This window comes from Oncorhynchus masou, chromosome 10 (assembly GCF_036934945.1).
Source record: "Oncorhynchus masou masou isolate Uvic2021 chromosome 10, UVic_Omas_1.1, whole genome shotgun sequence".
NCBI classification, from domain to species: Eukaryota; Metazoa; Chordata; class Actinopteri; order Salmoniformes; family Salmonidae; genus Oncorhynchus; species Oncorhynchus masou.
This window is the reverse complement of record NC_088221.1, coordinates 10,268,937-10,294,622: the sequence shown is the minus strand read 5'-3', so window position 1 is coordinate 10,294,622 and position 25,686 is coordinate 10,268,937. Positions and strand designations below refer to the sequence as shown.

The window sequence follows — 25,686 nt, the reverse complement described above, 5'->3', positions numbered from 1 at the left end:
CCGAGTAAACCCGCCACTGCTGAAGTTGCGTTTTAGCCGCGCGAGTCGCGAACAACCAAAACTTAAGACAGACTTTTTGTCTGTCAGCTTCGTTGGTGTCCGTCTCCATCTCTTCCTCGTTATCGCTCCGGAAATGACAGCGCCACTTTGCACTAACCCCAGAGAGGAGAAGGCTTAAGGGTGACATTTGGGTAATGCTATTCCGCTAACCCCATCACAGCTGGCAATAATTCCCTCAGTGAGCGGAAGCCATGATGAGTCCCCAGAGTGTGTTAGGCCATTGTGTTTGCCTCCTTGGTGATCAGCAGCTACGCTACGTTAACACTAACTGATGGCGTGGCCTGGGCTGTTCCCAGCCTTTCTGTCTGTCAGACCAGTTAACCTGTCAGTTAGTGGCTAATGCCAGCTCTGTCAGACCAGCTACCCAACCAGTTAGCCTCGCAGAGGTTTACATTAATGGAGGAGGCAACAGTCAGGTGTTTGCACTCTTCTGTGAGTTTCATTCACATTACCCAAAGATAAGCAAAGTTGCTGAATTGAAAACATCAACAGTGCCTTTTGCTCATATTTTTGGCTGATCGGTGTGTGTCAATGACATTGACCATATACTAGACATGTGAATGGCCTCATCCATTGCAAACCACTTAGTCGCATGGCTACTTTCAATTGAGTCTAGGAACACTACACAACAGCACATTTTCCAACAGAGGAAGCGTCAATGTATCGCCCCCACAATACATTGTAGCGAGGAGGACACTCATAAGGCAATGCCTCTCCAATGGTCCGTATATGAAATATGGAAAATGGGACCCAGGGTTTTGTGCAGAGCCTGCAGAATCTTCAAAATTAGCTTTTGGAGATGGAGTGGGAGGGAGATATGCCGTGTCTCCACTCTGTGGATCCATTGCTTAGGAGAACAGGCTGTTTCATTCAGTTCTGTTAGCCAGAAACGATTCAGCCTTTTTCTGTGAGTTCTTATACAACACCCCACCTACTCCAACAGCAAATTACAAAGAGGTTAGCTATCAGAGACCTCCAATGCTTTTGAAAGGATATTAAGATTGAAAAAAGGATCTGAATAGAGCCTTTGAATCGAAGTAAGCAAAAGCATTATAGATTTAAAGGGCTTCCATGCTAGATTAACAGGGTTTCCGATTTCCACTGCACTCAAGGCACTGCACTCAATGACAGCAAATTAACAAAGCATTCAGGAAAGTGTGCCATTTTCTGTCTGGAAATCACAAATGACAGCCACTACCTCAATAAAGCCACAAAGCAGCAACGAATTGGCTGCTGCAGGAAAAGTCTGCTCTAGCCTTGGCAGACACAATATCGAACAACATCAAACAGCATCCAACAACAACAGTCGGAAAAGAGACCTTATTTGACATTTATTCATTGAAAACCGAACGCCAAAGCACTTATTAAGACACCAAGTTGACGACTGCCTTTTGTTAACGTAATCTCGTCGCCGGGGGCCCCACAATGCAAACACTCTGTCATGATAAGAAATTAGCTGGGTCACGCCGTCTAGGAGTGAACAGTGTGTAATTAGCCCCGATTAGCATTCGGCTAATGGTTGTCAGCCTGTGATAGAGGAGGAAGCCGTGTTGCCGGAGCAGCGCTAACGTGTGTTCAGCCAGGGAGGACGCCGTTCCTGTGACTCTGAGGAGGGTTGGTCGGCTCTTAGCTGTCAACGCCGCTACCTACGGTATGCCTCATTTCCCATGGACGTGGGCCAGCATTATTAATGGGGGGGGGTTATTTTTGACGGTATATCGTATCCTTTTGACGATATTGCAATACTATTTTTGTGCTAGTTGGCTGTACCTGCACCAAAATTCCAGTATTTTTCCTTCATAGATTGTTCTCCATCTTCTTTTTAAATAGGGAGACAATTTGTTTTCGGCACTTTTATGTCTCTTGTCCCTCTGCAGCAGACGTATGGTGAGCAATTATGTTTGGACCGTGGAATCTCAATGGAATCACAGTGTTGAACCGCTATACATATAGAATCATGAGAATCGCATTACATATACGTATCGTGAGGTCCCTGGCAATTCCCAGCCCAAGGTAGCATAATGTGTGTGGATGGTACAATAACTCATTTACAAGCATTGTATGGCTGCTAGGGCTAATGATGCTATGGCTATGTGTTGCATTCATTCGTATATGCACACTAACAGCAACTAGTGACAATTTGAGGACAAGAGCTTAAGTACAAGGGGAAGCTGAAACTCTATTCTTTACTTGTCTGGTTGTCTTCCTTTCTTCCCTCCCTCTTCCCTCTCTACTTTGCTCCCATCTCTCTTCCCACCTCACTTTATCCATCTCAACTCTTTGTCTGTCTCTCTCTGTTCCCTCCCTACATTCATTTTTCTCCCTCTCCCTCCCTCTGTAACCCTGCACCCATCACTCCCACACTTGTCCTTAATGTGCTGCAGACTCTCCCTCTCTCCCGTTCTCTCTCCTGCTCCCGCTCTACTGTCAAGACAAGCCTTATCTGTCTGTGACCTTTCAGAGTGAGACCCTCTCCGCTCCCAACTGTCCATCAACATTAACTCATAACCTGGTAATAACGGAGGCAGGAGGTGTGAAATTCCACTTCTCTACCCCCTCTCACACACACACACTCCCCGTTCCAAACACATGTGCATCTGCACAAATAGAAAGTGCATGTTTACACACACACATGTGGGGAAAAAAACATGCATGCACCAACGTGAGGATACTGGATTGCCTGACACGGCCTCGAATATGAAGTACAGTGCACATTGCGAGCAGCAGGGGTATTGAGGTGAGGAAAATGGGAAGAGAGGGGGGGGGGGGCAAAGAGAGAGGGCAATGGAAATAGATAGTTGGAGAGAGAGAGGCAGAGACTATGCTGATACCAGCAGGTCAGCCCGCAGCACTTCAAAATACGATGTGAGAGAATGAGGCCATACACAGTCTCATACACACATTCATACACACTCTCATGCACACTCTCATATGCACACAGCAGCTGACCCGTTGCCTCTAACCAACTGTCAGTGCATGTCTTAGTTCATCTTTGTTGTAAACTTTTTTGTGACCAGTTTCTGGTTTTTATTCTTGCATCATGTCATGCAGCCCAACTCGCACTCCTAGGCACACACACACACCCTCTCCGTCTCTCCTGTGTGTGACTGGGGTCACTGAACAGTGACCTCTGATACCTCTGGCTATGGTCCGTGGAGAACTAAGGAGAACTATCAGACCTTACACACCTGCCCCCACAGGCACACAGTGCGTATATCATAAATCATAGCTGTCACACAGATTTTACAGGTTCCTCTGAAAAGGCGAAAGGGACGGCGGCGACCACTCAGCGCCCTTGAAGAGAGAGGGAGGAGGGAGAGAAATAGTATGTTTTTATTGAACCGCCTATATTAGCTCTGTTGGCCTGTGTCCTAGACAGTGGTGGAAAAAGTACCCAATTGTCATACTTCAGTAAAAGTAAAGATACCTTAATAGAAAATGACTCAAGTAAAAGTGAAAGTCGGCCAAAGAAAAGTATTTGGTTTGAAATATACTTTAATATCAAAAGTAAAAGTATAAATCATTTCTTCATATTAAGCAAACCAGGTGGCACCATTTTCTTTTTTTTCAATTTACCGATTGACAGGGGCACACTCCAACACAGACATATTTACAAACAAAGCATTTGTATTTAGTGAGTCCACCAGATCAGAGGCAGTGAGGATGACCAGGGATGTTCACTCGATAAGTGCATGAATTCGACCATTTTTCTGTCCTGCTAAGCATTCAAAATGTAATGAGTATTTTTGAGTGTCAGGGAAAATGTACATTATTTTTTTAGGAATGTAGTGAAGCAAAAGAAAAAGTTGACAAACATATAAAGGCTAAAGTAAAGTACAGATACCCCCCAAAATTACTTTTAGTACTCTACTTTTAGTAAAGTAGTACTTTAAAGTATTTTTACATAAGTACTTAGTACCCATCGCCGGCTTTGTATTCATGTTACCTGATGAAATTGCTGTACACAATATGATCTTGTTGCCATCTAATGCACATTCAGATGTCATAAATCAGCACTGCAGAGCTCTCCCTGTACTATGCCGTACCTTGATAGTATTACTGTTGATGATATCTGGAAATGTGCATGTACACCCTGTCCAATCTATGGTTGCTAGCCCCAATTGCTAGCCCCAATTGTGCTCTGATATCTGCTTCACTGATTTCTGCTCCCGTAAAAGCCTGGGCTTTCTGCATGTTAACACTAGAAGCTTATTATCAAAAATGGATCAATTGACAGAGTGGATTCACAGCTCCAATCCAGATGTGTTGGTCATTACTGAAACGTGGTTAAGGAAGAGTGTTTTGAGTACTGATGTTAACCTTTCTGGTTTTAACCTTTTTCGGCAAGACCGATCTTCCAACGGTGGGTGAGTGGCAATCTTTACCATGGATCACCTTCAGTGCTCGGTTATCTCCACCAAGTCTGTCCCTCAAAATTTGATTTCCTGGTTTTAAGCATTAAACTTTCAAATGGCTCTTTGTTAACTGTCGCTGGGTGCTATCGTCCTCCATCAGCGCCGGCCTGTACCCTACTGCATTAAGCTCTCTCCTGGGCCCTTACACCAAGTCTGAATTTGTCCTGCTAGGTGACCTAAACTGGGACATGCTTAAACCACCTAAAGCAATGGGACTCCCTAAATCTTTCTCAGATTATTACCAATCCCACAAGGTATGACTCCAAACACCCAGAAAAGGCTACTCTCCTTGATGTTATCCACACAAATAATCCTGATAGGTATCAGTCTGGTGTTTTCTGTAATGACCTTAGTGATCACTGTTTTACAGCATGCATTCATAATGGCTGCTCAGTGAAACGACCTGTCCTGATTTGTCATAGACACTTGCTAAAAATCTTTAATGAGCAAGCCTTCCTTCATGAACTGACCTCTGTAAAATGGTATCGAATCAACTTGATCCCCCTCTGTCGAAGACGCTTGGACCTTCTTTTTTGATATTTTCAGTAGTATTGTTAACAAACACACCCCCATAAGAAAATGAGAATTAAAAACAGGTTTATTCAGCCCCTGGTTCGACCGTGATTTTGCAGAGATACTCTACCTCAAGAATTGCATTTGGCGAAAGGCTTGGCACACGCATACTCAGGCTGACTGGCTCTCGTTCAGGCAAATGAAAAATAAGTGAACTCAGGCTACCCGGAAGACCAAAATGACTTACTTTAAGGAGCAGTTCTCTCTCTGTGGGTCTAATCCCAAGAAGTTCTGGGAAACGGTTAAAGACCTGGAGAATAAACCCTCCTCCTCACAGCTGCCCATGTCCCTTAATGTTGATGATGTGGTTGTTATTGACAAGAAGCACATGGCTGAGCTCTTTAATCACCACTTCATTAAGTCAGGATTCCTATTTGACTCAGCCATGCCTCCTTGCCCATCCAACATTTCCTCATCTCCCACCCCTTCTAATGCGACTATCCCTGATGCTTCTCCCTCTTTTTCCCCTGCGCCACTACAAAGTGTCTCCCTGCAGGCAGTCACTGAGTCCAAGGTGCTACAGGAGCTCCTTAAACTTGGCCCCCAAAAAACATCTGGGTCAGATGGTTTAGACCCTTTCTTCTTTAAGGTTGCTGCCCCTATTATCGCCAAGCCTATCTCCAACCTTTTTATCCTGTCTCTCCTTTCTGGGGAGGTTCAAATTGCTTGGAAGGCAGCCACATTTCTTCCTTTATTTAAAGGGAGAGATCAAGCTGATCCTAACTGTTATAGGCCTGTTTCTATTTTGCCCTGTTTATCAAAAGTGTTGGAAAAATTGTCAATAATCAACTGACTGACTGGCTTTCTTTATGTCTATACTATTCTTTCTGGTTTCCGCTCAGGTTATGGATGTGTCACTGCAACCTTAAAAGTCCTCAAGGTCACCATTGCTTGATAGTTTCATTGCCCTTGATTCTAAGCAATATTGTGCTGCTATTTTTATTGACTTGGCAAAGCTTTTGATATGGTAGACCATTCCATTCCTGTGGGAAGGAGTATTGGTGTCTCTGAGGGGTCTTTGGGCTGGTTTGCTATCTTCCTCTCTTAAAGAGTGCAGTGTATAACGTCAAAAAATCTGCTGTCTCAGCCTCCGCCTGTCACCAAGGGAGTACCCCAAGGCTCTAACCTAGGCCCCAGGCTCTTCTCAATTTACATCAACAACATGGCTCAGGCAGTAGGAAGCTCTCTCATCCATTTATATGCAGATGATACAGTTTTATACTATATCATCTGAATATACATGTTCTACAGCAAAGCTTTCTTCCTGTCCAACAAGCTTTCTCTACCCTTATCCTTGTTCTGAACACCTCCAAAACAAATGTCATGTGGTTTGGGAAGAAGAATGCCCCTCTCCCCACAAGTGGGTTTACTACCTCTTGAGGGCTTAGAGCTTGAGGTAGTCACCTCATACAAGTACTTGGGAGTATGGCTAGACGGTGCACTGTCCTTTTCTCAGCACATATCAAAGCTGCAGGCTAAAGTTAAATCTAGACTTTGTTTCCTCTATCGTAATTTATCCTCTTTCGTCCCAGCTGCCAAACTAACCCTGATTCAGATGACAATCCTACCCATGCTAGATTACGGAGACATAATTTATAAATTGGCAGGTAAGGGTGCTCTCGAGCTGCTAGATGTTCTTTATGATTTGGCCGTCTGGTTTTTCTCCAATGCTCCTTACAGGACACATCACTGCACTCTATACTCCTCTGTAAACTGGTCATCTCTGTATACCCGTCGCAAGACCCACTGGTTGATGCTTATTTATAAATCCCTCTTAGGCCTCACTCCCCTTATTTGAGAGATCTACTGCAGCCCTCATCCTCCACATACAGCACCCATTCTGCCATTCACATTCTGTTAAAGGTCCCTAAAGCACACACATCCCTGGGTCGGTCCTCTTTTCAGTTCGCTGCAGCTGGCGACTGGAACGAGCTGCAACAAACACACAAACTGGACAGATGTATCTCGATCTCTTCATTCAAAGACTCAATCATGGACACTCTTACTGACAGTTGTGGCTGCTTTCTGTGATGTATTGTTGCCTCTACCTTCTTGCCCTTTGTGCTGGTGTCTGTGCCCAATAATGTTTGTACCGTGTTTTGTGCTGCTACCATGTTGTGCTGCTACCATGTTGTTGTTATGTTGTGTTGCTACCATGCTGTGTTGTCATGTGTTGCTGCCTTGATATGTTGTTGTCTAGGTCTCTCTTTATATAGTGTTGTGTTGTTTCGCTTGTGATGTGTGTTTTGTCTAATTTTTCTATTGTATTTATGATTCTTTTTTAATCCCAGGCCCCCGTACCCGCAGGAGGCCTTTTGCCTTTTAGTAGGCCTTCATTGTAAATAAGAATTTGTTCTTAACTGACTTGCCTAGTTTTAAAAAAAAGAAGAAGGTGAAAATAAATAAATAAATAATACTTTACACCACAGCCCAGGTGTGTAATCTTTAAGGCATACACCAAGTCCACAAATGCGGGGAAGTGATTGGTACTGCATTACTCCCTCTTGAGCGAGGTACCTGACAACATTTTAGCCATGTCTGTTTTGACAGATTACTAAGCATCCTATGAGGTATCATACAGTACGGTTTATTTTCCTGTCCCGTGCATCACGTGTTTGAATTATGGTATTCTCTTATTGTATTGTCTTGTCTTGCATATGGGAATGTTGCAAAACTAAACGTAGCTACAGTGTTGAATTTTCAACCTTTTTTAAAAATCCTTACATCACTGAGAATGATGAGGGGTATTCATTTCTGCTCCGTCTCTATGGGACACTTAGTAAGATCCGAATATCCAGCTGGCACCTGGAGCTTGTGGCAGAGACTCCTAAAGACATGGAGAAGTCTGCTCATACTGAAGTGAAATTGGTCTTGGCAATCTAATTCCAACCAGTTATTGGTCATTAGAAAAATCAAATTGAATAATGGAGTCTGAGATGGAGATTTGCGTGGGGGTACAGTATTAAAGAAGCCAAATGAATAATGGAGTCTGAGATGGAGATTTGCGTGGGGGTACAGTATTAAAGAAACCAAATGAATAATGGAGTCTGAGATGGAGATTTGCGTGGGCGTACAGTATTAAAGAAACCAAATGAATAATGGAGTCTGAGATGGAGATTTGCGTGGGGGTACAGTATTAAAGAAACCAAATGAATAATGGAGTCTGAGATGGAGATTTGTGTGGAGGCACGGTGTGTGTCTGAGAAGGGGGCACGGCAGGGGCGATGTTAGGCGGCCACGCTCCTCTCCTCCCATTCCCCGGCCCATCAGTTTCAATCAGGCAAAAAGAAAGTCCTCCCTGTCCGCGAGGACCCCAGTCCATTAGGCCGCTGGTGGCCCCACACGTGTACCCCATTATGGTGCATTACCTGGGTACCGCCACCGGGAAACAGGACAGAAAAAAACTGGACAGCAAAGAAAAAAAGATGGGCTCAGACATTACAAAAGCCCTGTCTGGTTCACATCTAATTATTAAAAACGTCCTGTCCTTCTCAAAGTAATCACTGATCTGCCATGGTTTGATATGTGAAAATACATTGTAGAGAATCTAGAAACATTGCCGTTGCCTAATGCCTATCCAATATCACATACAGTTGAAGTCGGAAGTTTACATACACTTAGGTTGGAGTCTTTAAAGCTAGTTTTTCAACCACTCCACAAATGTCTTGTTAACAAACTATAGTTTTGGCAAGTCGGTTAGGACATCTACTTTGTGCATGACACAAGTAATTTTTCCAACAATTCACTTATAATCTACTGTATCACAATTCCAGTGAGTCAGAAGGTTACATACACTTAGTTGACTGTGGCTTTAAACAGCTTGGTAAATTCCAGACAATTATGTCATGGCTTTAGAAGCTTCTGATAGGCTAATTGACATCATTTGAGTTAATTGGAGGTGTACCTGTGGTTGTATTTTAAGGCCTACCTTCAAACTCAGTGCCAAGACCTCAGGGGGAAAAATGTAGACCTCCACAAGTCTGGTTCATCCTTGGGAGCAATTTCCAAACGCCTGGAGGTAACACGTTCATCTATCAATAGTACGCAAGTATAAACACCATGGGACCACGCAGCTGTCATACCGATAAGAAAGGAGATGCATTCTGCCTCCTAGAGATGAACGTACTTTGGTGCAAAAAGTGCAAATCAATCCCAGAACTACAGCAAAGGACCTTGTGAAGATGCTGGAGGAAACAGGTACAAAAGTATCTATATCCACAGTAAAACGAGTCCTATATCAGCATAACCTGAAAGGCCACTCAGAAAGGAAGAAGCCACTGCTCCAAAACCGCCATAAAAAAGCCAGACTACGGTTTGCAACTACACATGGGGACAAAGGTCATTTCTATTTGCTTATTTGAGCTGTTCTTGCCATAATATGGACTTGGTCCTTTACCAAATAGGGCTGTCTTCTGTATACCCCCTCTACCTTGTCACAACACAACTGATTGGCTCAAACGCATTAAGAAGGAAAGAAATTCCACAAATTAACTTTTAAGAAGGCACAGAATGCCAAGCGTTTGCAAATCTGTCATTAAGACAAAGGATGGCTATTTGAAGAATCTCAAATATAAAATATATTTTGATTTGTTTAACACTTTTTTGGTTACTACATGAATCCATGTGTTATTTCATAGTTTTTATGTCTTCACTATTATTCTACAATGTAGAAAATAGTAAACATACAGAAAAACCCTTGAATGAGTAGGTGTTCTAAAACCTTTGACAGGTAGTGTATGTATAAAAGATCATGGATATTATATAATAACATAATCTTTGGTAACTGACAATCACCAAAATAAAAGTTTGACTCATGGAGAATTGATCATTCCAAAAACAACACATTTAGGACTATAGATTTCGAGCAAAAGAACACAGCATTAGCCATGCCAAAATGCATAGAATTGCAGGAAATTAGCTTTAAAACGGCAAATGTTTATCTCAACTACATGCTAAAAAGTGTAGAATTGCTGGAAATTGGCTATAAAACTGCCAACATTTCTCTCAGATCCATAAAGAAATGTGTCAAATTGCAGGAAGTTGTCTTAAAAATGCAAAAATGTCTCTACACCGCCAATATGGGGGCCTCTAAAATGTTCTCTGAAATTCAGCCGCCCCTGCCACGTCCACCACCTTAACCCAAGCCCTTTTTTGTAAAGATGCATTTTTAGAAGTGTGCAACAGTTTCTTAATTTATTTGAACGGTTGGTTCATTTTAGGCTATTAACTCTCTCTGTCAGTCTGTGTCTCTCTCCAGCTGTGGTTTTTAGAAAGGAAGACTGAATTTCAAGTACTCCTGATATCAAGCTTTTGACCCAGACTGTAGGGTCTCTCCACTCCAGTTCTAACCTGCTCCAGGTGCCATAGTAAGGACTGAGGAGACCAGACCGGATGTGCACGCAGCCTTACAATCGGGGTCAAATTAATTTCCTTCCCAGTCAATCCCAAAGTGTAATTGTAAAATGTAAACTCAATTGCAAAATTCCCTTGAATGTCCAGTTCAGCTGTTGAACCGGAATGACATGAAAATATATTTTTTAGAAGCACTCTGTGTCTTTTGCATCTGTTGTTGTAACTATCATCCATCAACATCAGGGGTATGTCCCAAATGGCACCATATTCATTATATAGTGCACACTAGTTTTAACCAGAGCCCTACATTTCCTGGTCAAAAGTAGTACACGATATGGGCTCAAACCGCAAATATAAATTCAGGGAGAGGAGCTGGAGAGTTATGGTATGGTTTGGATTGGAATGGAATGCATGCACTGACCACTGCACCTATCTGTCTGTGTTAGGCCCTCTGAGAGCATTGGTGACAGACCACCCCGTCACCCTGTTCCCTCTTTCCTATAGCCATTCATCACAGTCGACTTTCTCTCTTCTTTTTTTCTCTCTCTCTCTTCTCATTTTCACTCTCATTTCTTCCTCTTGCTCCCTGTCAGCCTCCCTTGTCTTCAGCTCCACACTGCTCTCACCATTCTGTCTATTTTCTCTTTTTCACTTTCTCTCCCTCATATTGTTTTTATTCTCTTTCTCACTCTCTCCCCCTCATGGGTTCATATTCTCGCTCTCTCTCTCTTTTCATCACCCCCCCCCTTCCCCCTTCACTGACTGGCTCATTCAATCATGACTCCCTGTGGCTCTTGTTAGTCTGTGACCTCCAGGGGAGGGGACCTTAATTCCTAGATGAAGTGTACTTCCCATCCTCCCAAGGCTGTGTCATGCTGCCTCTAGCATTTCACTGCTTTGTCAAGCTTTTTACAGTAGGGAACCATCTACTGTATATTTTGAATCCAGTGGATAAGCTCTAGTCTGTGCATGGGAAAGAAAGGTGTAGTTGTGCTACAGAAGCATCCAGGGTGACGGAGCATCAACACTCAGCTCAGCCACCAGCTAGCTACAAGGGCTTCTGCCAGCAGTTCAGCACTACCTATCCGCATATTTCACAGCTTAAATGGTCCGCTGGCCTGACAGACAAATAATGAGTATATGGATGCGGGGGCTGGACGTGGATAGGGAGGGATTGAAGGGGGGAGGGCGAAAATCTTGCCTATAAAAAAAAAAGTGAGGAGATGTTATGAGGGGGAGGTGAGTGTTGGGTACAGTTGAGGTGGGCAGGAGGGAAGGGGAGCGGGGCGGTGGCTGTCATCGTCCCCGGCGTGTCAGCAGGTGCTGGGCGGTCGGTCACTCGTCCTTGCCTTGATGGACTCTGGGAGGTAGCGAGGGGCCATTTACTGGCCCAGCCTGCCAGGCTGGGGGATTTCATGTCCCCGCGCTCGGCTGATTTATGACTACACCTGAAGGAAAGCAGCGGGGGTGTGTGTGTGTGTGTGTGTGTGTGTGTGTGTGTGTGTATGTTAGAATGAGAACACATGAGAAAGGTTTATAAAACTGAGAGGGAGAGGGTGCGCGTGTGTGTTAATAAGAGAAAGGTGTGTGTGTGTGTGTGTGCGCCCGCACCATATTTTTCACTCCCATTCTAACCTGCTCTCTCTCCTGACCCGCCACTCCAGCGGCCCTCTGAAAGGCAATCTCACATAAAACCATCAAATAAAAAATTCATATTGATACTCTGTCTGTGTCTGTCTCTCTCTCCATCTATCCACCTCCAAGTCCTCCACATCAGCACCCTGGTGATGTACTGCCCACTGTCTAATATTAAAGTCTAGAACACAATAAAAGGCAGTCTAATCCTCTTCACCTCCATATCTTCTATGCGGACATCCTGCTTTTAGCGCTTCACTGTGTACTAGAAGCATTTCAATCATTGATTGCGGTGCTCTAAAAACACAAACCTCTATCCCGAGATTTTTATTTTGCTTTAAAAACGCACATTTGGATGTCTTTCTTGTGGGAAGAAAGTTGTTTCCCCTTATTTCCGGAAACTCACCGATAGAGATTTGGATTGAATAGTGTTCTAGTGTATTCTACTGGTTTTCACATGTGGTAGTGGTACGTTTGTGTAGAACAGTCTGTATCGGTGTGTCTCTGTCCATGGTCCTGTTCCATTAGCCTGGTTGGGTGTGCAGTAAACATTGTCATTTGTGTGCATGTTTGTTTGCGCATTGTATTGGCAGGTAGCCTAGTGGTTATAGTGTTGGACTAGTAACCGAAAGGTTGCAAGATCGAATCCCTGAGCTGACAAGGTAAAAATCTGTCATTCTGCCACTTGACAAGGCAGTTAACCCACTGTTCTTAGGCCATCATTGAAAATAAGAATTTGTTTTTAAATGAGTTGCCCAGTTAATTAAAAATATGGAATCAAAAAATAGTTTCTGTATTTGATAGACCAAAATTCTGCCAAAATTCTGTCTGTGTGTTAGAGAGGATCCCTGCGGTGTCATCAATTCTCTCTCTGCTGCGGAGCTACCTGGGAACAGCTGTGAAAGGCAGCAAACATGAAAGTTCAAATCAAACTTAATTTGTCACATACACCGAATACAACAAGTGTAGACCTTACCGTGAAATGCTTACTTACAAGCCCTTAACCAACAATGGAGCTCAAGAAGAGTTAAGAAAATATTATCAAATAAACTAATAATAAAAAGAAACACAATAACATAACAATAGCGAGGCTATATACTAGAGGTCGACCGATTAATCAGAATGGCCGATTAATTAGGGCCGATTTCAAGTTTTCATAACAATCAGAAATCTGTATTTTTGGACGCCGATTTAAAAAATTATAATTATATTAACCTTTATTTAACTAGGCAAGTCAGTTAAGAACACATTCTTATTTTCAATGACTGCCTAGGAACAGTGGGTTAGCTGCCTTGTTCAGGGGCAGAACGACAGATTTTTACCTTGTCAGCTCTGGGATTCAATCTTGCAACCTTACGGTTAACTAGTCCAACGCTCTAACCACCTGCCTCTCATTGCACTCCATGAGGAGCCTGCCTGTTACGTGAAGGCAGTAGAAGCCCAGGTAAGTTGCTAGCTATCATTAAACTTATCTTATAAAAAACAATCAATCAATCATAATCACTAGTTAACTACACATGGTTGATGATATTACTAGTTTCTCTAGTGTGTCCTGCGTTGCATATAATCGATGCAACGCTGGGGGATGATTTAACAAAAGCGCATTTGGGAAAAAAGCACAATCGTTGCACGACTGTACCTAACCATAAACACCAATGCCTTTCTTAAAATCAGTACACAGAATTATATATTTTTAAACCTGCATATTTAGCTAAAATAAATCCAGGTTAGCAGGCAATATTAACCAGATGAAATTGTGTCACTTCTCTTGCGTTCATTGCACGCAGAGTCAGTGTATATGCAACAGTTTGGACAGCCTGGCTCATTGCGAACTAATTTGCCAGAATTGCACGTAATTATGACATAACATTGAAGGCTGTACAATGTAACAAGAATATTTAGATTTAGGGATGCCACCCGTTAGATAAAATACCGAACGGTTCCATATTTCACTGAAGTAATAAACGTTTTGTTTTCGAAATTTTAGTTTCCGGATTCGACCATATTAATGACCAAAAGCTCATATTTCTGTGTGTTATGTTATAATTAAGTCTATGATTAGATATTTGATAGAGCAGTCTGACTGAGCGATGGTAGGCAGCAGCAGGCTCGTAAGCATTCATTCAAACAGCACTTTTGTGTGTTTTGCCAGCAGCTCTTCGCAAGCACAACGCTGTTTATGACTTCAAGCCTATCAGTCTAATGGCTGGTGTAACCAATGTGAAATGGCTAGCTAGTTAGCGGGGTGCACGCTAATAGCGTTTCAAAGGTCACTCGCTCTGAGACTTGGAGTAGTTATTCCCCTTGTGTTCCTGGTTTGAGCCCAGGTAGGGGCGAGGAGAGGGACGGAAGTTATGCTGTTACACTGGCAATACTAAAGTGACTATAAGAACATCCAATAGTCAAAGGTATATGAAATACAAATGGTATAGAGAGAAATAGTCCTATAAATACTATATTAACTACAACCTAAAACCTCTTACCTTGGAATATTGAAGTCTCATGTTAAAAGGAACCACCAACTTTCATATGTTGTCATGTTCTGAGCAAGGAACTCAAACGTTAGCTTTTTTACATGGCACATATTGCACTTTTACTTTCTTCTCCAACACTCTGTTTTTGCATTATTTAAACCAAATTGAACATGTTTCATTATTTATTTGAGGCTAAATTGATTTGTAGTGAGGTATTATATTAAGTTAAAATAAGTGTTAATTCGTATTGTTGTAATTGTCATTATTACACATACATTTTTAAAAATCAGCCGATTAATCGGTATCGGCATTTTTTTGGTCCTCCAATAATCAGACTCGGTATCGGCGTTGAAAAATCATAATCGGTAGACCTCTACTATATACATATATACTATATACAGGGGTTACCGGTACCGAGTCAGTGTGCGGGTCAGTGTGCGGGGGTACAGGTTAGTTGAGGTACTACGCATAGATAATAAACAGCGAGTAGCAGCTTACTAGCTTCAGTTCTGCAGTCTTATTTCTTGGTGGTAGAAGCTGTTAAGGAGCCTTTTGGTTCTAGACCTGGCGCTCCGGAACCGTTTGCTGTACGGTAGCAGAGAAAACAGTTAACCTCTAGCATCGAGCAATCCCGTATCCGGGAGCATAATCATAGCCTCAAGCTCATTACCATAACGCAACGTTTCCTATTCATGAAAATCGCAAATGAAATGAAATATATATATTGAAACACAAGCTGAGCCTTTTGTTAACAACACTGTCATCTCAGATTTTCAAAATATGCTTTAACCAAAGCTACACAAGCATTTGTGTAAGAGTATTGATAGCCTAGCATAGCATTAAGCCTAGCATTCAGCAGTCAACATTTTCACAAAAACAAGAAAAGCATTCAAATAAAATAATTTACCTTTGAAGAACTTCGGATGTTTTCAATGACGAGACTCTCAGTTAGATAGCAAATGTTCAGTTTTTCCCAAAAAGATTTGTTCATCACGTTTGGCTAAGAAAAAAATACGAAAATGCAGTCAACACAACGCCAAACTTTTTTCCAAATTATCTCCATGATATCGACAGAAACATGTTGTTTAGAATCAATCCTCAAGGTGTTTTTCACAATTCTATTCGATGAAAAATCATTCCTAGCAACTGGTTTCTCATCCGAGGCAAACGGAAAAATACTGCAGCTGGAGATTAAGCAATAATTGCAAGGGAGGACACCAAGCGACCACCTGGTAAATGTAGTCTCTTATGGTCAATCTTCCAATGATATGCCTACAAACACGTCACAATGCTGCAGACACCTTGGGGAAAAATGTGGAAAAGGTAAGCTGACTCCTCGCTCCTCCACAGCCATATAAGTAGTCATTGCCATGAGGCGGTTTCAAAAAATGCGGCACTTCCTGATTTTATTTTTTATCTGGGTTTTTTCTGTAACATCAGTTCTGTGGCACTCACAGACAATATCTTTGCAGTTTTGGAAACGTCAGAGTGTTTTCTTTCCAAAGCTGTCAATTATATGCATAGTCGAGCATCTTTTCGTGACAAAATATCTTGTTTAAAACGGGAACATTTTTCATCCAAAAATTAAAATAGCGCCCCCTATATCCAATAAGTTAATGACTTGAGTCTCTGACAATTATATGGGTTTTCCTCTGACACCGCCTATTATATAGGTCCTGGATTGCAGGAAGCTTGGCCCCAGTGATGTACTGGGCCGTACGCACTACCCTCTGTAGCGCCTTACGGTCAGATGCCGAGCATTTGCCATACCAGGCAGTAATGCAACCGGTCAGGATGCTCTCGATGGTGCAGCTGTAGAACCTTTTGAGGATCTGGGGACCATGCCAAATCTTTTCAGTCTCCTGAGGGGGAAAAGGTTTTGTGGTGCCCTCTTCACGACAGTTGATGTGTTTGGACCATGATTGTCCGTTGGTGATGTGGACACCAATGAACTTGAAACTCTGGACCCACTCCACTACAGCCCTGTTGATCAGATAGTCCACTATCAGCTCCTTTGTCTTGCTCACACTGAGTGAGAGGTTGTTGTCCTGGCACCACAATGCCAGTTCTCTGACCTTCTCCCTATAGGCCGTCTCATCATTGTCGGTGTTCAAGCCTACCACTGTTGTGTCGTCAGCAAACTTAATGATGGTGTTGTTTGGCCACACAGTCGTGGGTGAACAGGGAGTACAGGAGGGGACTAAGTACACACCCCTGAGGGGCCCCAGTGATGAGGATCAGCGTGGCAGATGTCTTGTTGCCTACCCTTACCACCTGGGGGAGCCCGTCAAGAAGTCCACTTACATTTGAGTGATTTAGCAGATGCTATTATCCAGAGGGACTTACATGAGCAATTAGGGTTAAGTGCCTTGCTCTAGGGCACATCAACAGATTTTTTACCTAGTTGGCTCGGGGATTCAAACAAGCGACCTTTCAGTTACTAGCCCAATCCTCTTAACCACTAGGCCGCGTTGCCGCCTTCAGAGAAGAATTCTCCTCTCCAACAAAAATCTGTGGCAGAGCAGGATCTTTGAAAGTGGCTTATTTTTGGAGACATTTGTCAGAATTCTGCTAGTTTCTTCTGTCTTCTGCGTTTTTTTTCCTCAACGGTTGTTTTGATTTAGCCTACAGGAAATTACAGTTAGATAGAGAGGTGATGGAATCCAGGTAAAAGGTGGCGTTACCTAAGTGCTATGTGCCTCGTTGCTCAATCAAAATAAAGAGCAAGCCATTTAGGGTGAATTACAATGTGGTGCTTCATGGAGAGAGCCCCTGACCTGTGCTTTCCTGTCATTGGACCAATAAAAAACAATCAAATTGTCAGTAGACCAATCACAAGCCATCACCTTGTCAGTGGATCAATCAAAAAACACCCTTTCATTGGACTATTTACCCCTATGCCACTGCCAATGCTCCTGTCGGGCTGTAAATAATGTTCTGCTTTGTGGTTACAGGTTGCAGACCTTTTTTTCTCCTGTAAATATGCCCATAGAAATGTATACATTGAGCTTTTTCCATTATGGATGGTACTGTAGATGTGAATTGCAAACTTGTTGGACCTCTTTGCCTGTTGCCTTAAGGTATGAAGGAAGTTGGTTTTACCGGACAGAAATTAACTTCTTTTCATGAACCTCAGCCTTCATGCTCTCTTCCTATTAAGTTACTCCTCCTCAATCCCCCATCACTCAACCTCCATCAGTGTTTGGCTGGACTGTTTGCCTCCCACTTTCTATCAGCGACAGGCCAGTCCTGCACTCACTGTTTTAGGAGAGATAATGATTCTCTTTTACCGGGAATAGGATTGCATTTTCTATTTCTCTTCCCTCACTCCCTCCCACCCCTCTTCTCCATCCCCCTTACCCTCTCGTCTGTTCAGGCGGCCGGGGCTCCCTCCACGGAAGCGCCATGCTATCACTCCACCGCAGAGAAAGCGAAGGATGAAAGACAAATCAAAACACCTTATTTCCCTCAGTCCCTCACGCTGTCGAGATTGAATTTGAGTTTTCTCATCTTTTCTCTCCCTCCCTTGGCCCAACCATCCACTCTGAAATACTTCTGAAACCAGCCACATTCACAACTTGTGGGATTGGGTATCGTTTGGGCATGAGGATTAAAACAAAGAGGAGCACAATGCGACGCAAGAACTCAAACCCGACTGCATAATGATCTACTTGGTCAGCCGCACATCTTTAGCGTTGAGACTGAAGGGTATTTCACTGACTTTAACATTGTTCTTTACCTAAATTGTTATGGCAATAGTTCTAGTTGTGTCGTCAATTATTGCATCAATGACTCTCCTCCCTTATTTTCCATAGCCAGAGTGGAGCATTTACATGACAGGATAATCACTGACACTAATTTGAATGCTAAAGAACATTCCATTGAATTGTAGAACTTTGGAAGGAATCTCTCTTCAAAGAGCCACTGAACACACCGATTGGCACGTGTGTGTTTTTGCTGCTCATTAGAAAAACAAGATTTCAGTCTTGAAGGTGTGTTTCCTGACCGATTCCGCGTTTGGTTAATGATGTGTGTCCCCCATGAGACACTGTAGACACCGAAGCCTATTTCACTTTTTCAAAATACCCAGAATGAATCTAAGATAACTTAAGAAATCTGTAGTTCATTTTGTGTTTTTTGCCGAGGATGTTTTAGTTGCTCAATTTTACATCTAACGTTGTTTGGTGCAGTATTTCTCAAGTAAAATAATGTGTGACGTGTTGTCTTGTGTAAACAAAGTCTGAGCTGCTGCGCAGGTCTATCTCACTGTCTATGCTATTGGATAGAGACCAATCACTGCAGCTGTTCACACCATGTTAATGGCAATTGGATATCATCAAATCAAAACCCAACCTTCATTTACCCGTTGTGCTGTATGGATGTTCCAACCTCCATTTTAGACAAGACTAATTTTAGGACCAAATTCATCCTATTTACACTTTGTAGTCAGTAGTTTTGACACTAGAATAACTGCTTCTGACTTTGATGCCACATGGGCCATTTTCAAAGGGATGTGTTGCTTTTTAACGGCAGTTGTTGTTTAAATCTGGAATGGGAGTTGAGACCTAGTCAGGATACCCCTCTCTATTTCAATGGCTTTAATAGCCGCTGACCTGTGTGGAGCGGAAAGAAAAGCAGCTGGTTAAATGCAGCCTCTGTGATTTGACTGTGGGCAAACACAAAGGCCAAACACAAAAAGCAGCTGTGCCAGTACTGGCTCTATCCAGGGCCGAGCTGACCAGTTAGCACACTGCTACCCTGACCTGGCAACCTTCAGCTGGCTACTGAGGCATGACGAGGCGTCGCGAATGTTTCCCTCAGATCATCTGCAGGTTGACTAATTAGTTAGTGAGTCTCAATGACCACTGACCAGACAGGCTTCTGGTACTGCCTTGATGATCACACAGCCCTAACTCACCACTGGTTTTCATCCTCCCTTTCCCTCAGCCAGGTTTATGTGAACGCTGTAGATGCACCGCTCGTAGATTGGCTCCGATCTCATGGCTGCTAACCGATTCATGAGCCAAGAGGCGAGACGGCTCCGCGACCTCAAATCAAAAGTGACGGGTGCACGAGCCAGCCTAAATGGGCAAATCTACCAACCTGTAATATCCAAACAGGCATTTAGCGCTTAGACCTTCGAGTGGAATAGAATAGATGGTGGAGAGGTGCAGGAAGCAAGGGGGATCATTGGACGAAGGATGGACACGTGGCTGTAGTTTGGCTAGGCTACCTGAGACAAATGATCCCCCCTACCCACCTTCCCCTCCCCCAACTAACTCCCCTCCCCCCAACTAACCCCCCCTCCTTTCATTTTCAATTATGGGGCGGAATATGAGTCTTTAATAGGGTAATATTTGTGCTAGCCCATTTGCTGTCACCCACCATAAGCCAAGATTAATTAGGCCATTTAGTTTAGCTTAAGAAAGTGTCCGCTGTGAGGAATGGTGCATGGGACCAAGACAGAGAGCTAGATTATGTGTGTGTTTATGTGTGTGTTTCTGGTTCCACTCACCTCTTGACTACTAGGGAGTTATTTTAAAGGCCTGTGTCTGTGCAAGGTTCTGCGTATTTGTATATTTTATACTATACTCTTGGAGAACTGGCTACTCGGGTGAATGGTGCTTGTTTAATAGAAGTTAGATCAAAGCTGAATCAATGTCTGCAAGATCACATAATGATAGTTTTCTATGTAACAGAATGCCAAAAACGCACCTCATTCAATCGTGATTGATAATCCTTCAAGTTTTACCGGTGAAACGTCCATGCAGCATCTGCAGCCATTTGATCTCAATCCGTTTCATGGGGATATGCATTGTAAATATTCTTGAGATAAAGGGTTGTTTCATTGTAGCCTACAGTGTTGTTTTGAATGATGTACAGTGAGCGAATGTTAGAGTAGGCGTTACCTGTAGCAAAGCCTCCCTGTGTATTTTGCCTAGGTGCGCGCAATGTTGAGTTTTGGCCAATTGAGAGAAAAATACAGTGGTGTTTTTGTCTTACAATAACGTTATACTTTGCTATTATATTTGGTTCTGTTATGTGGACTACTATCGTTATGTGATCTTGCAGACATTGATTTAGCTTTGATCTAACTTCATGTAACAAGGCATCATTCGACTCAGTAACTTGTTCTCTAAACGTAAAGTAGTGAATATACACCAGCGCAGAAGTCCGCCGAACTAACGATTCCGAAAAAGTCAGATACGGAGTCATTTTAAAAGAAAAATTTGCATTGACTCAAAATGACTAAATGGATAATATCAAATCTTCTATGATATTTTCTAGTCGTTGAAGTTCTGGTCCAAGTGGTTCCACGGAAGGACAACTGTTCTAAATTTGTGGTACACAGAATTTCCCCCTTAGGTTACTAGCACATTGGACTGGGGGGAAACTTGTTGGACTGGGGGGAAACTTGTTGGACTGGGGGGGGAAACTTGTTGGACTGGGGGAAACAAACTAGGTTACAGAAGGAAACAAATCCCATAAGATAATGTGATTATTAACAAAGAGCATTGTTTTCTAGACCAGAGACAAACTAACCACTCCCTTGGATGTTCATATCTGGGCCTGGATCTGGGCTATGTTCAAGATCAACACCACATAATTTTAGACTGGAATTGGAAGGTTGTTTCCAAATGTTACTAATGTAAACTTCGTGGTAATATTTTGGTCATATATTGAATAGAATAAAATAAATCATCAAATTTGGTAACAAACAACCTTATAACAAATGCTACGTCAATTCATTTAAAAGGTTCTGAAAACATTTTTTCTTCGTTTTTGAACGTCCTCAGAGAAATAAATAATGACTGCTGATAGTAGATCATGTTCCTCTTGAGATATTTAATGCTCACAGGTCACCCTTCCGTTCTACTGCGTATTCTTGATCAGTGACATAAAGATTTCAGTATGATCTCAGTAAAGATCTGTGTATAGATTCCAGGTCTATCCTTGATGACTGATTGCCAGAAGCTGCATTCACCTGCAGAGAACCATCTCGCACAAATACCAAGTGCATGAACCCAATTCTGCTCGGCTAGAAATCCATTGGCTTTGCTGTACTGTACAACTGTCTGTGTACTGTAGTGCATTTTCTACTGGAGGATAAATGGCTGTGTGTGTCACGCCCAACTAAAAGGCCTGTCCATGTCAATAGCTGTATATCTCCCGGCAGGCAGCTGGAAATGAGGTCTAATCGGACGGATATTAAAGTCACAATAGACTGCTCCCGACTATTACGACCTGTCAGCACCGGGCCCCCTCTCTTCTCTCGTCCAGATTAGTTTCCACCTCTGAATATTTATACACTCACCGTAAGCTTAACCTGGCTGTGTCATTTTCATCTCACCACACTGTGTGTGTGTGTGTGTGTGTGTGTGTGTGTGTGTGTGTGTGTGTGTGTGTGTGTGTGTGTGTGTGTGTGTGTGTGTGTGTGTGTGTGTGTGTGCGTGCGTGCGTGCGTGCGTGCGTGCGTGCGTGCGTGCGTGCGTGCGTGCGTGCGTGCGTGCGTGCGTGCGTGCGTGCGTGTGTACATATGAATATTTCGATTTTTATACACTTTCAGCAGCCCTTGCCCGTAGGGAAGAGACCCTGACATTTCCCCAACATTTGGTCCCCTCTATTATAGTTATACTTGTTTGTGTGTGCAAATGGGCCCGTGTGTTATTTGTGTTGGAGACATCTACAGTAGGTTGAGTTTGACTGACCATCCCTTCCTCTCATGTTGTTCTCAGGTGGAGCCGGAGCTAGGCAGCCCCGGGCCCAGCAGAAGCTCTTCACCATGGACGTGGATGAAGAAGAGAACATGAGTGAGTCTGTCTGTCTGTCTGTCTGTCTCTTTGTCAAAATTGTCTGTCTGGCTATCCATTTGTTCCCTTACCTGATCCGCTGCTTAGACACACACACATACAAAGGACACACACACGAAGGACACACACACAGTGCATATACAAAACTACAGAACTCGATATTCCCACCACAAAAACTTTAATAAATGTCCTTGGACTCAACTTATATTGCTCTATGCACACCCTTAAAAAATGTCAGCCTCCCTCCCATATTCAAATTTAATTGGACATTTTTGAAGGAATCTGAGCCCTGAGCTCCAGCAGCCATGCCTATGAATTGAGTGTCTGTCCCAACATCCCCACCACTCTGAACAGACAGAAGAAAATGGCTGCCTGCCCTAATCCCATGATTAAATGGATGGTTACCATTGTAGTCACTCACCGGTTTCACACTGAAGACCTCTGACAATGTAACCTTAAGATCCTTCATTACAATCGGCCCGTTTCCGTATTTAGATTTCCCCTGATAAGCAGGTATGCAATGAAGTTCAATATCAATCCAAATCTTAGGGGACATTTTTCCAAAGCGCCAGCAACTGACTCAAGGCAGAGGGGAACATTTCATGGAGTTCTGATACTGGAACTGCTGTTGCACTATTTACCTCCAGACTTGTGAGACACTTTCAAGATAGCTACTGTACACAGAAATATTTCTCTGAGCAATGGAAATGCGTCATTTACTTGAACACCAGGAGCAGTTCATCTATTTTTGTATACTCAGTCTTTGCTCACATTCGTACCAGCTGCATGCCAGTTTGAAAAACAGTGTTCCAAACATACCCATGGATGTTCTCACTGACATTCAGGATACTGTACAATGAAGAGAGGCATACGCCTAAAAAGATTATGAAAGTACTCCACTGAAATCGACGAGATGCTTCAGTCTTCTGTAGCTATACTGCAATAAAAGTCATTAAATATTAATTGACTCATCAAGTCAGCAATTTCATGTAATCCCATGACCACTCCTTTTAGCACTGCCAATCTTACTATGAACAATTCTTTGAATAATTCTCTGAAATTAATCCATCCATCAAAATAGATGAGAATGTCTCCTCTCCATGCTATATTTTCGTGTGATCATTTTCACAACCCGCTCCTATCAAATTCCCTTCTTTTTTAGAAAATGGCAAAAGCCACTTCTTCATTTTACAGTATTCATGCCTTTGGTCATTCTCCTTTGTACTTGTTTCTACAACCATCCCACACACACCCTTGTTAAGATTCCTTCCTGCCTGGCTTGTGCATGGTTACCCCAGTCCATTATTCTGTACTGTATGTATTCTGTTTGTGACAATGATACTCCCCACTTCAAGACCTCCTCCCACTCAAACACATCGATGTTACACTAATATATAGTTGAAGTCGGAAGTTTGCATACACTTAGATTGGAGTCATTAAAACTCGCTTTTCAACCAATCCACAAATGTCTTGTTTACAAACTATAGTTTTGGCAAGTCGGTTAGGACATCTACTTTGTGCATGACACAAGTCATTTTTCCAACAATTGTTTACAGACAGATTATTTCAATTATAATTCGCAACTATCACAATTCCAATGGGTCAGAAGTTTACATACACTAAGCTGACTGTGCCTTTAAACAGCTTGGAAAATTCCAGAAAATTATGTCATGACTTTAGACACTTCTGATAGGGTAATTGACATAATTTGAGTCATTTGGAGGTGTACCTGTGGATGTATATCAAGGCTTACCTTCAAACTCAGTGCCTATTTGCTTGACATCATGGGAAAATCAAAAGAAATCAGCCAAGACCTCAGAAAAACAATTGTAGACCTCCACAAGTCTGGTTCATCCTTGGGAGCAATTTCCAAATGCCTGAAGGTACCACCTTCATCTGTACAAACAATAGTACGCAAGTATAAACACCATGGGACCACGCAGCCGTCATACCGCTCAGGAAAGAGACGCCTTCTGTCTCCTAAAGATGAACGTACTTTGGTGCGAAAAGTGCAAATCAATCCCAGAACAACAACCTTGTGAAGGAAACAGGTCCACAGTAAAACAAGACCTATATTGACATAACCTGAAAGGCCGCTCAGCAAGGAAGAAGCCACTGCTCCAAAACTGCCATAAAAAGCCAGACTAAGGTTTGAAACTGCACATGTGGACAAAGAATGTACTTTTTGGAGAAATGTCCTCTGGTCTGATGAAACAATAATAGAACTTTTTGGCCATAATGACCATCGTTATGTTTGGAAGTAAAAGGGGGAGGCTTGAAAGCCAAAGAGCACCATCCCAACCGTGAAGCACGGGGGTGGCAGCATCATGTTGTGGGTCTGCTTTGCTGCTGGAGGGACTGGTGCACTTCACAAAATAGATGGCATCATGAGGTAGGAAAATTATGTGGATGTATTGAAGCAACATCTCAAGGCATCAGTCAGGAAGTTAAAGCTTGTTCGCAAATGGGTCTTCCAAATGGACAATGACCCCAAGCATACTTCCAAAGTTGTGGCAAAATGACTTAAGGACAACATAGTCAAGGTATTGGAGTGGCCATCACAAAGCTCTGACCTCAATCCTGTAGAAAATGTGTGGGCAGAACTGACAAAGTGTGTTTGAGCAAGGATGCCTACAAACCTGACTCATTTACACCAGCTCTGTCAGGAGGAATGGGACAAAATTCACCCAACTTAATGGGCCACAATTCACCCAACTTAAGTTAAACAATTTAAAGGCAATGCTACCAAATACTAATTGAGTGTATGTTAACTTCTGACCCACTGGGAATGTGATGAAAGAAATAAAAGCTGAAATAAATCATTCTCTCTACTATTTTTCTGACATTTCACATTCTTAAAATAAAGTGATGATCCTAACTGACCTAAGACAGGGCATTTTTACTAGGATTAAATGTCAGGAATTGTGAAAAACAGAGTATACCTGTATTTGGCTAAGGTGTATGTAAACTTCCGACTTCAACTGTATATATTAACGCACATATGTGGACACATTGCATTTTGAGTGGAGGATATATATTAGTCTATATATAGAAGAAAATTGGGAATCACGTGAGAGCAGGATTGCTATGTTTTGTCTTGTTTCTGGGATGCATGTTAGTGTGCAGAAACTTGACGAACATCGCCACCTGTCAGAAGCTAAGGATTCTGTGTTGTTCAGGAGTCGTCGGAAACCTCAACAGAGCCTCACAATTTCAGAAACCTTTAGCCTCTTATGTAGTTCATCTCGTTTGAAAATGCATTAATATAATATATTTTGGTTTCATACTTTTATATTTTCTTAAGTAGAGCTCTGTGTTACCAAGAGGCAAGTAACAGATATCATAGAAATGAGGTTGTGTAAAGAT

At 42.6% G+C, this 25,686-nt stretch overlaps 1 protein-coding gene across 4 annotated transcripts in view; it reads left to right on the top strand.

The window, feature by feature from the left end:
* Positions 1-25,686, top strand: part of adarb1b (adenosine deaminase RNA specific B1b) — a 164,720-nt gene that overhangs the window by 119,582 nt on the left and 19,452 nt on the right. For all 4 annotated transcript variants that reach the window (XM_064975793.1, XM_064975790.1, XM_064975792.1 and 1 more), the window contains one exon: positions 22,246-22,320. In XM_064975793.1, coding sequence (XP_064831865.1) covers positions 22,293-22,320 — 28 coding nt within the window. In that variant the 5' untranslated portion in view covers positions 22,246-22,292. The remainder of the gene's footprint in view (positions 1-22,245; positions 22,321-25,686) is intronic.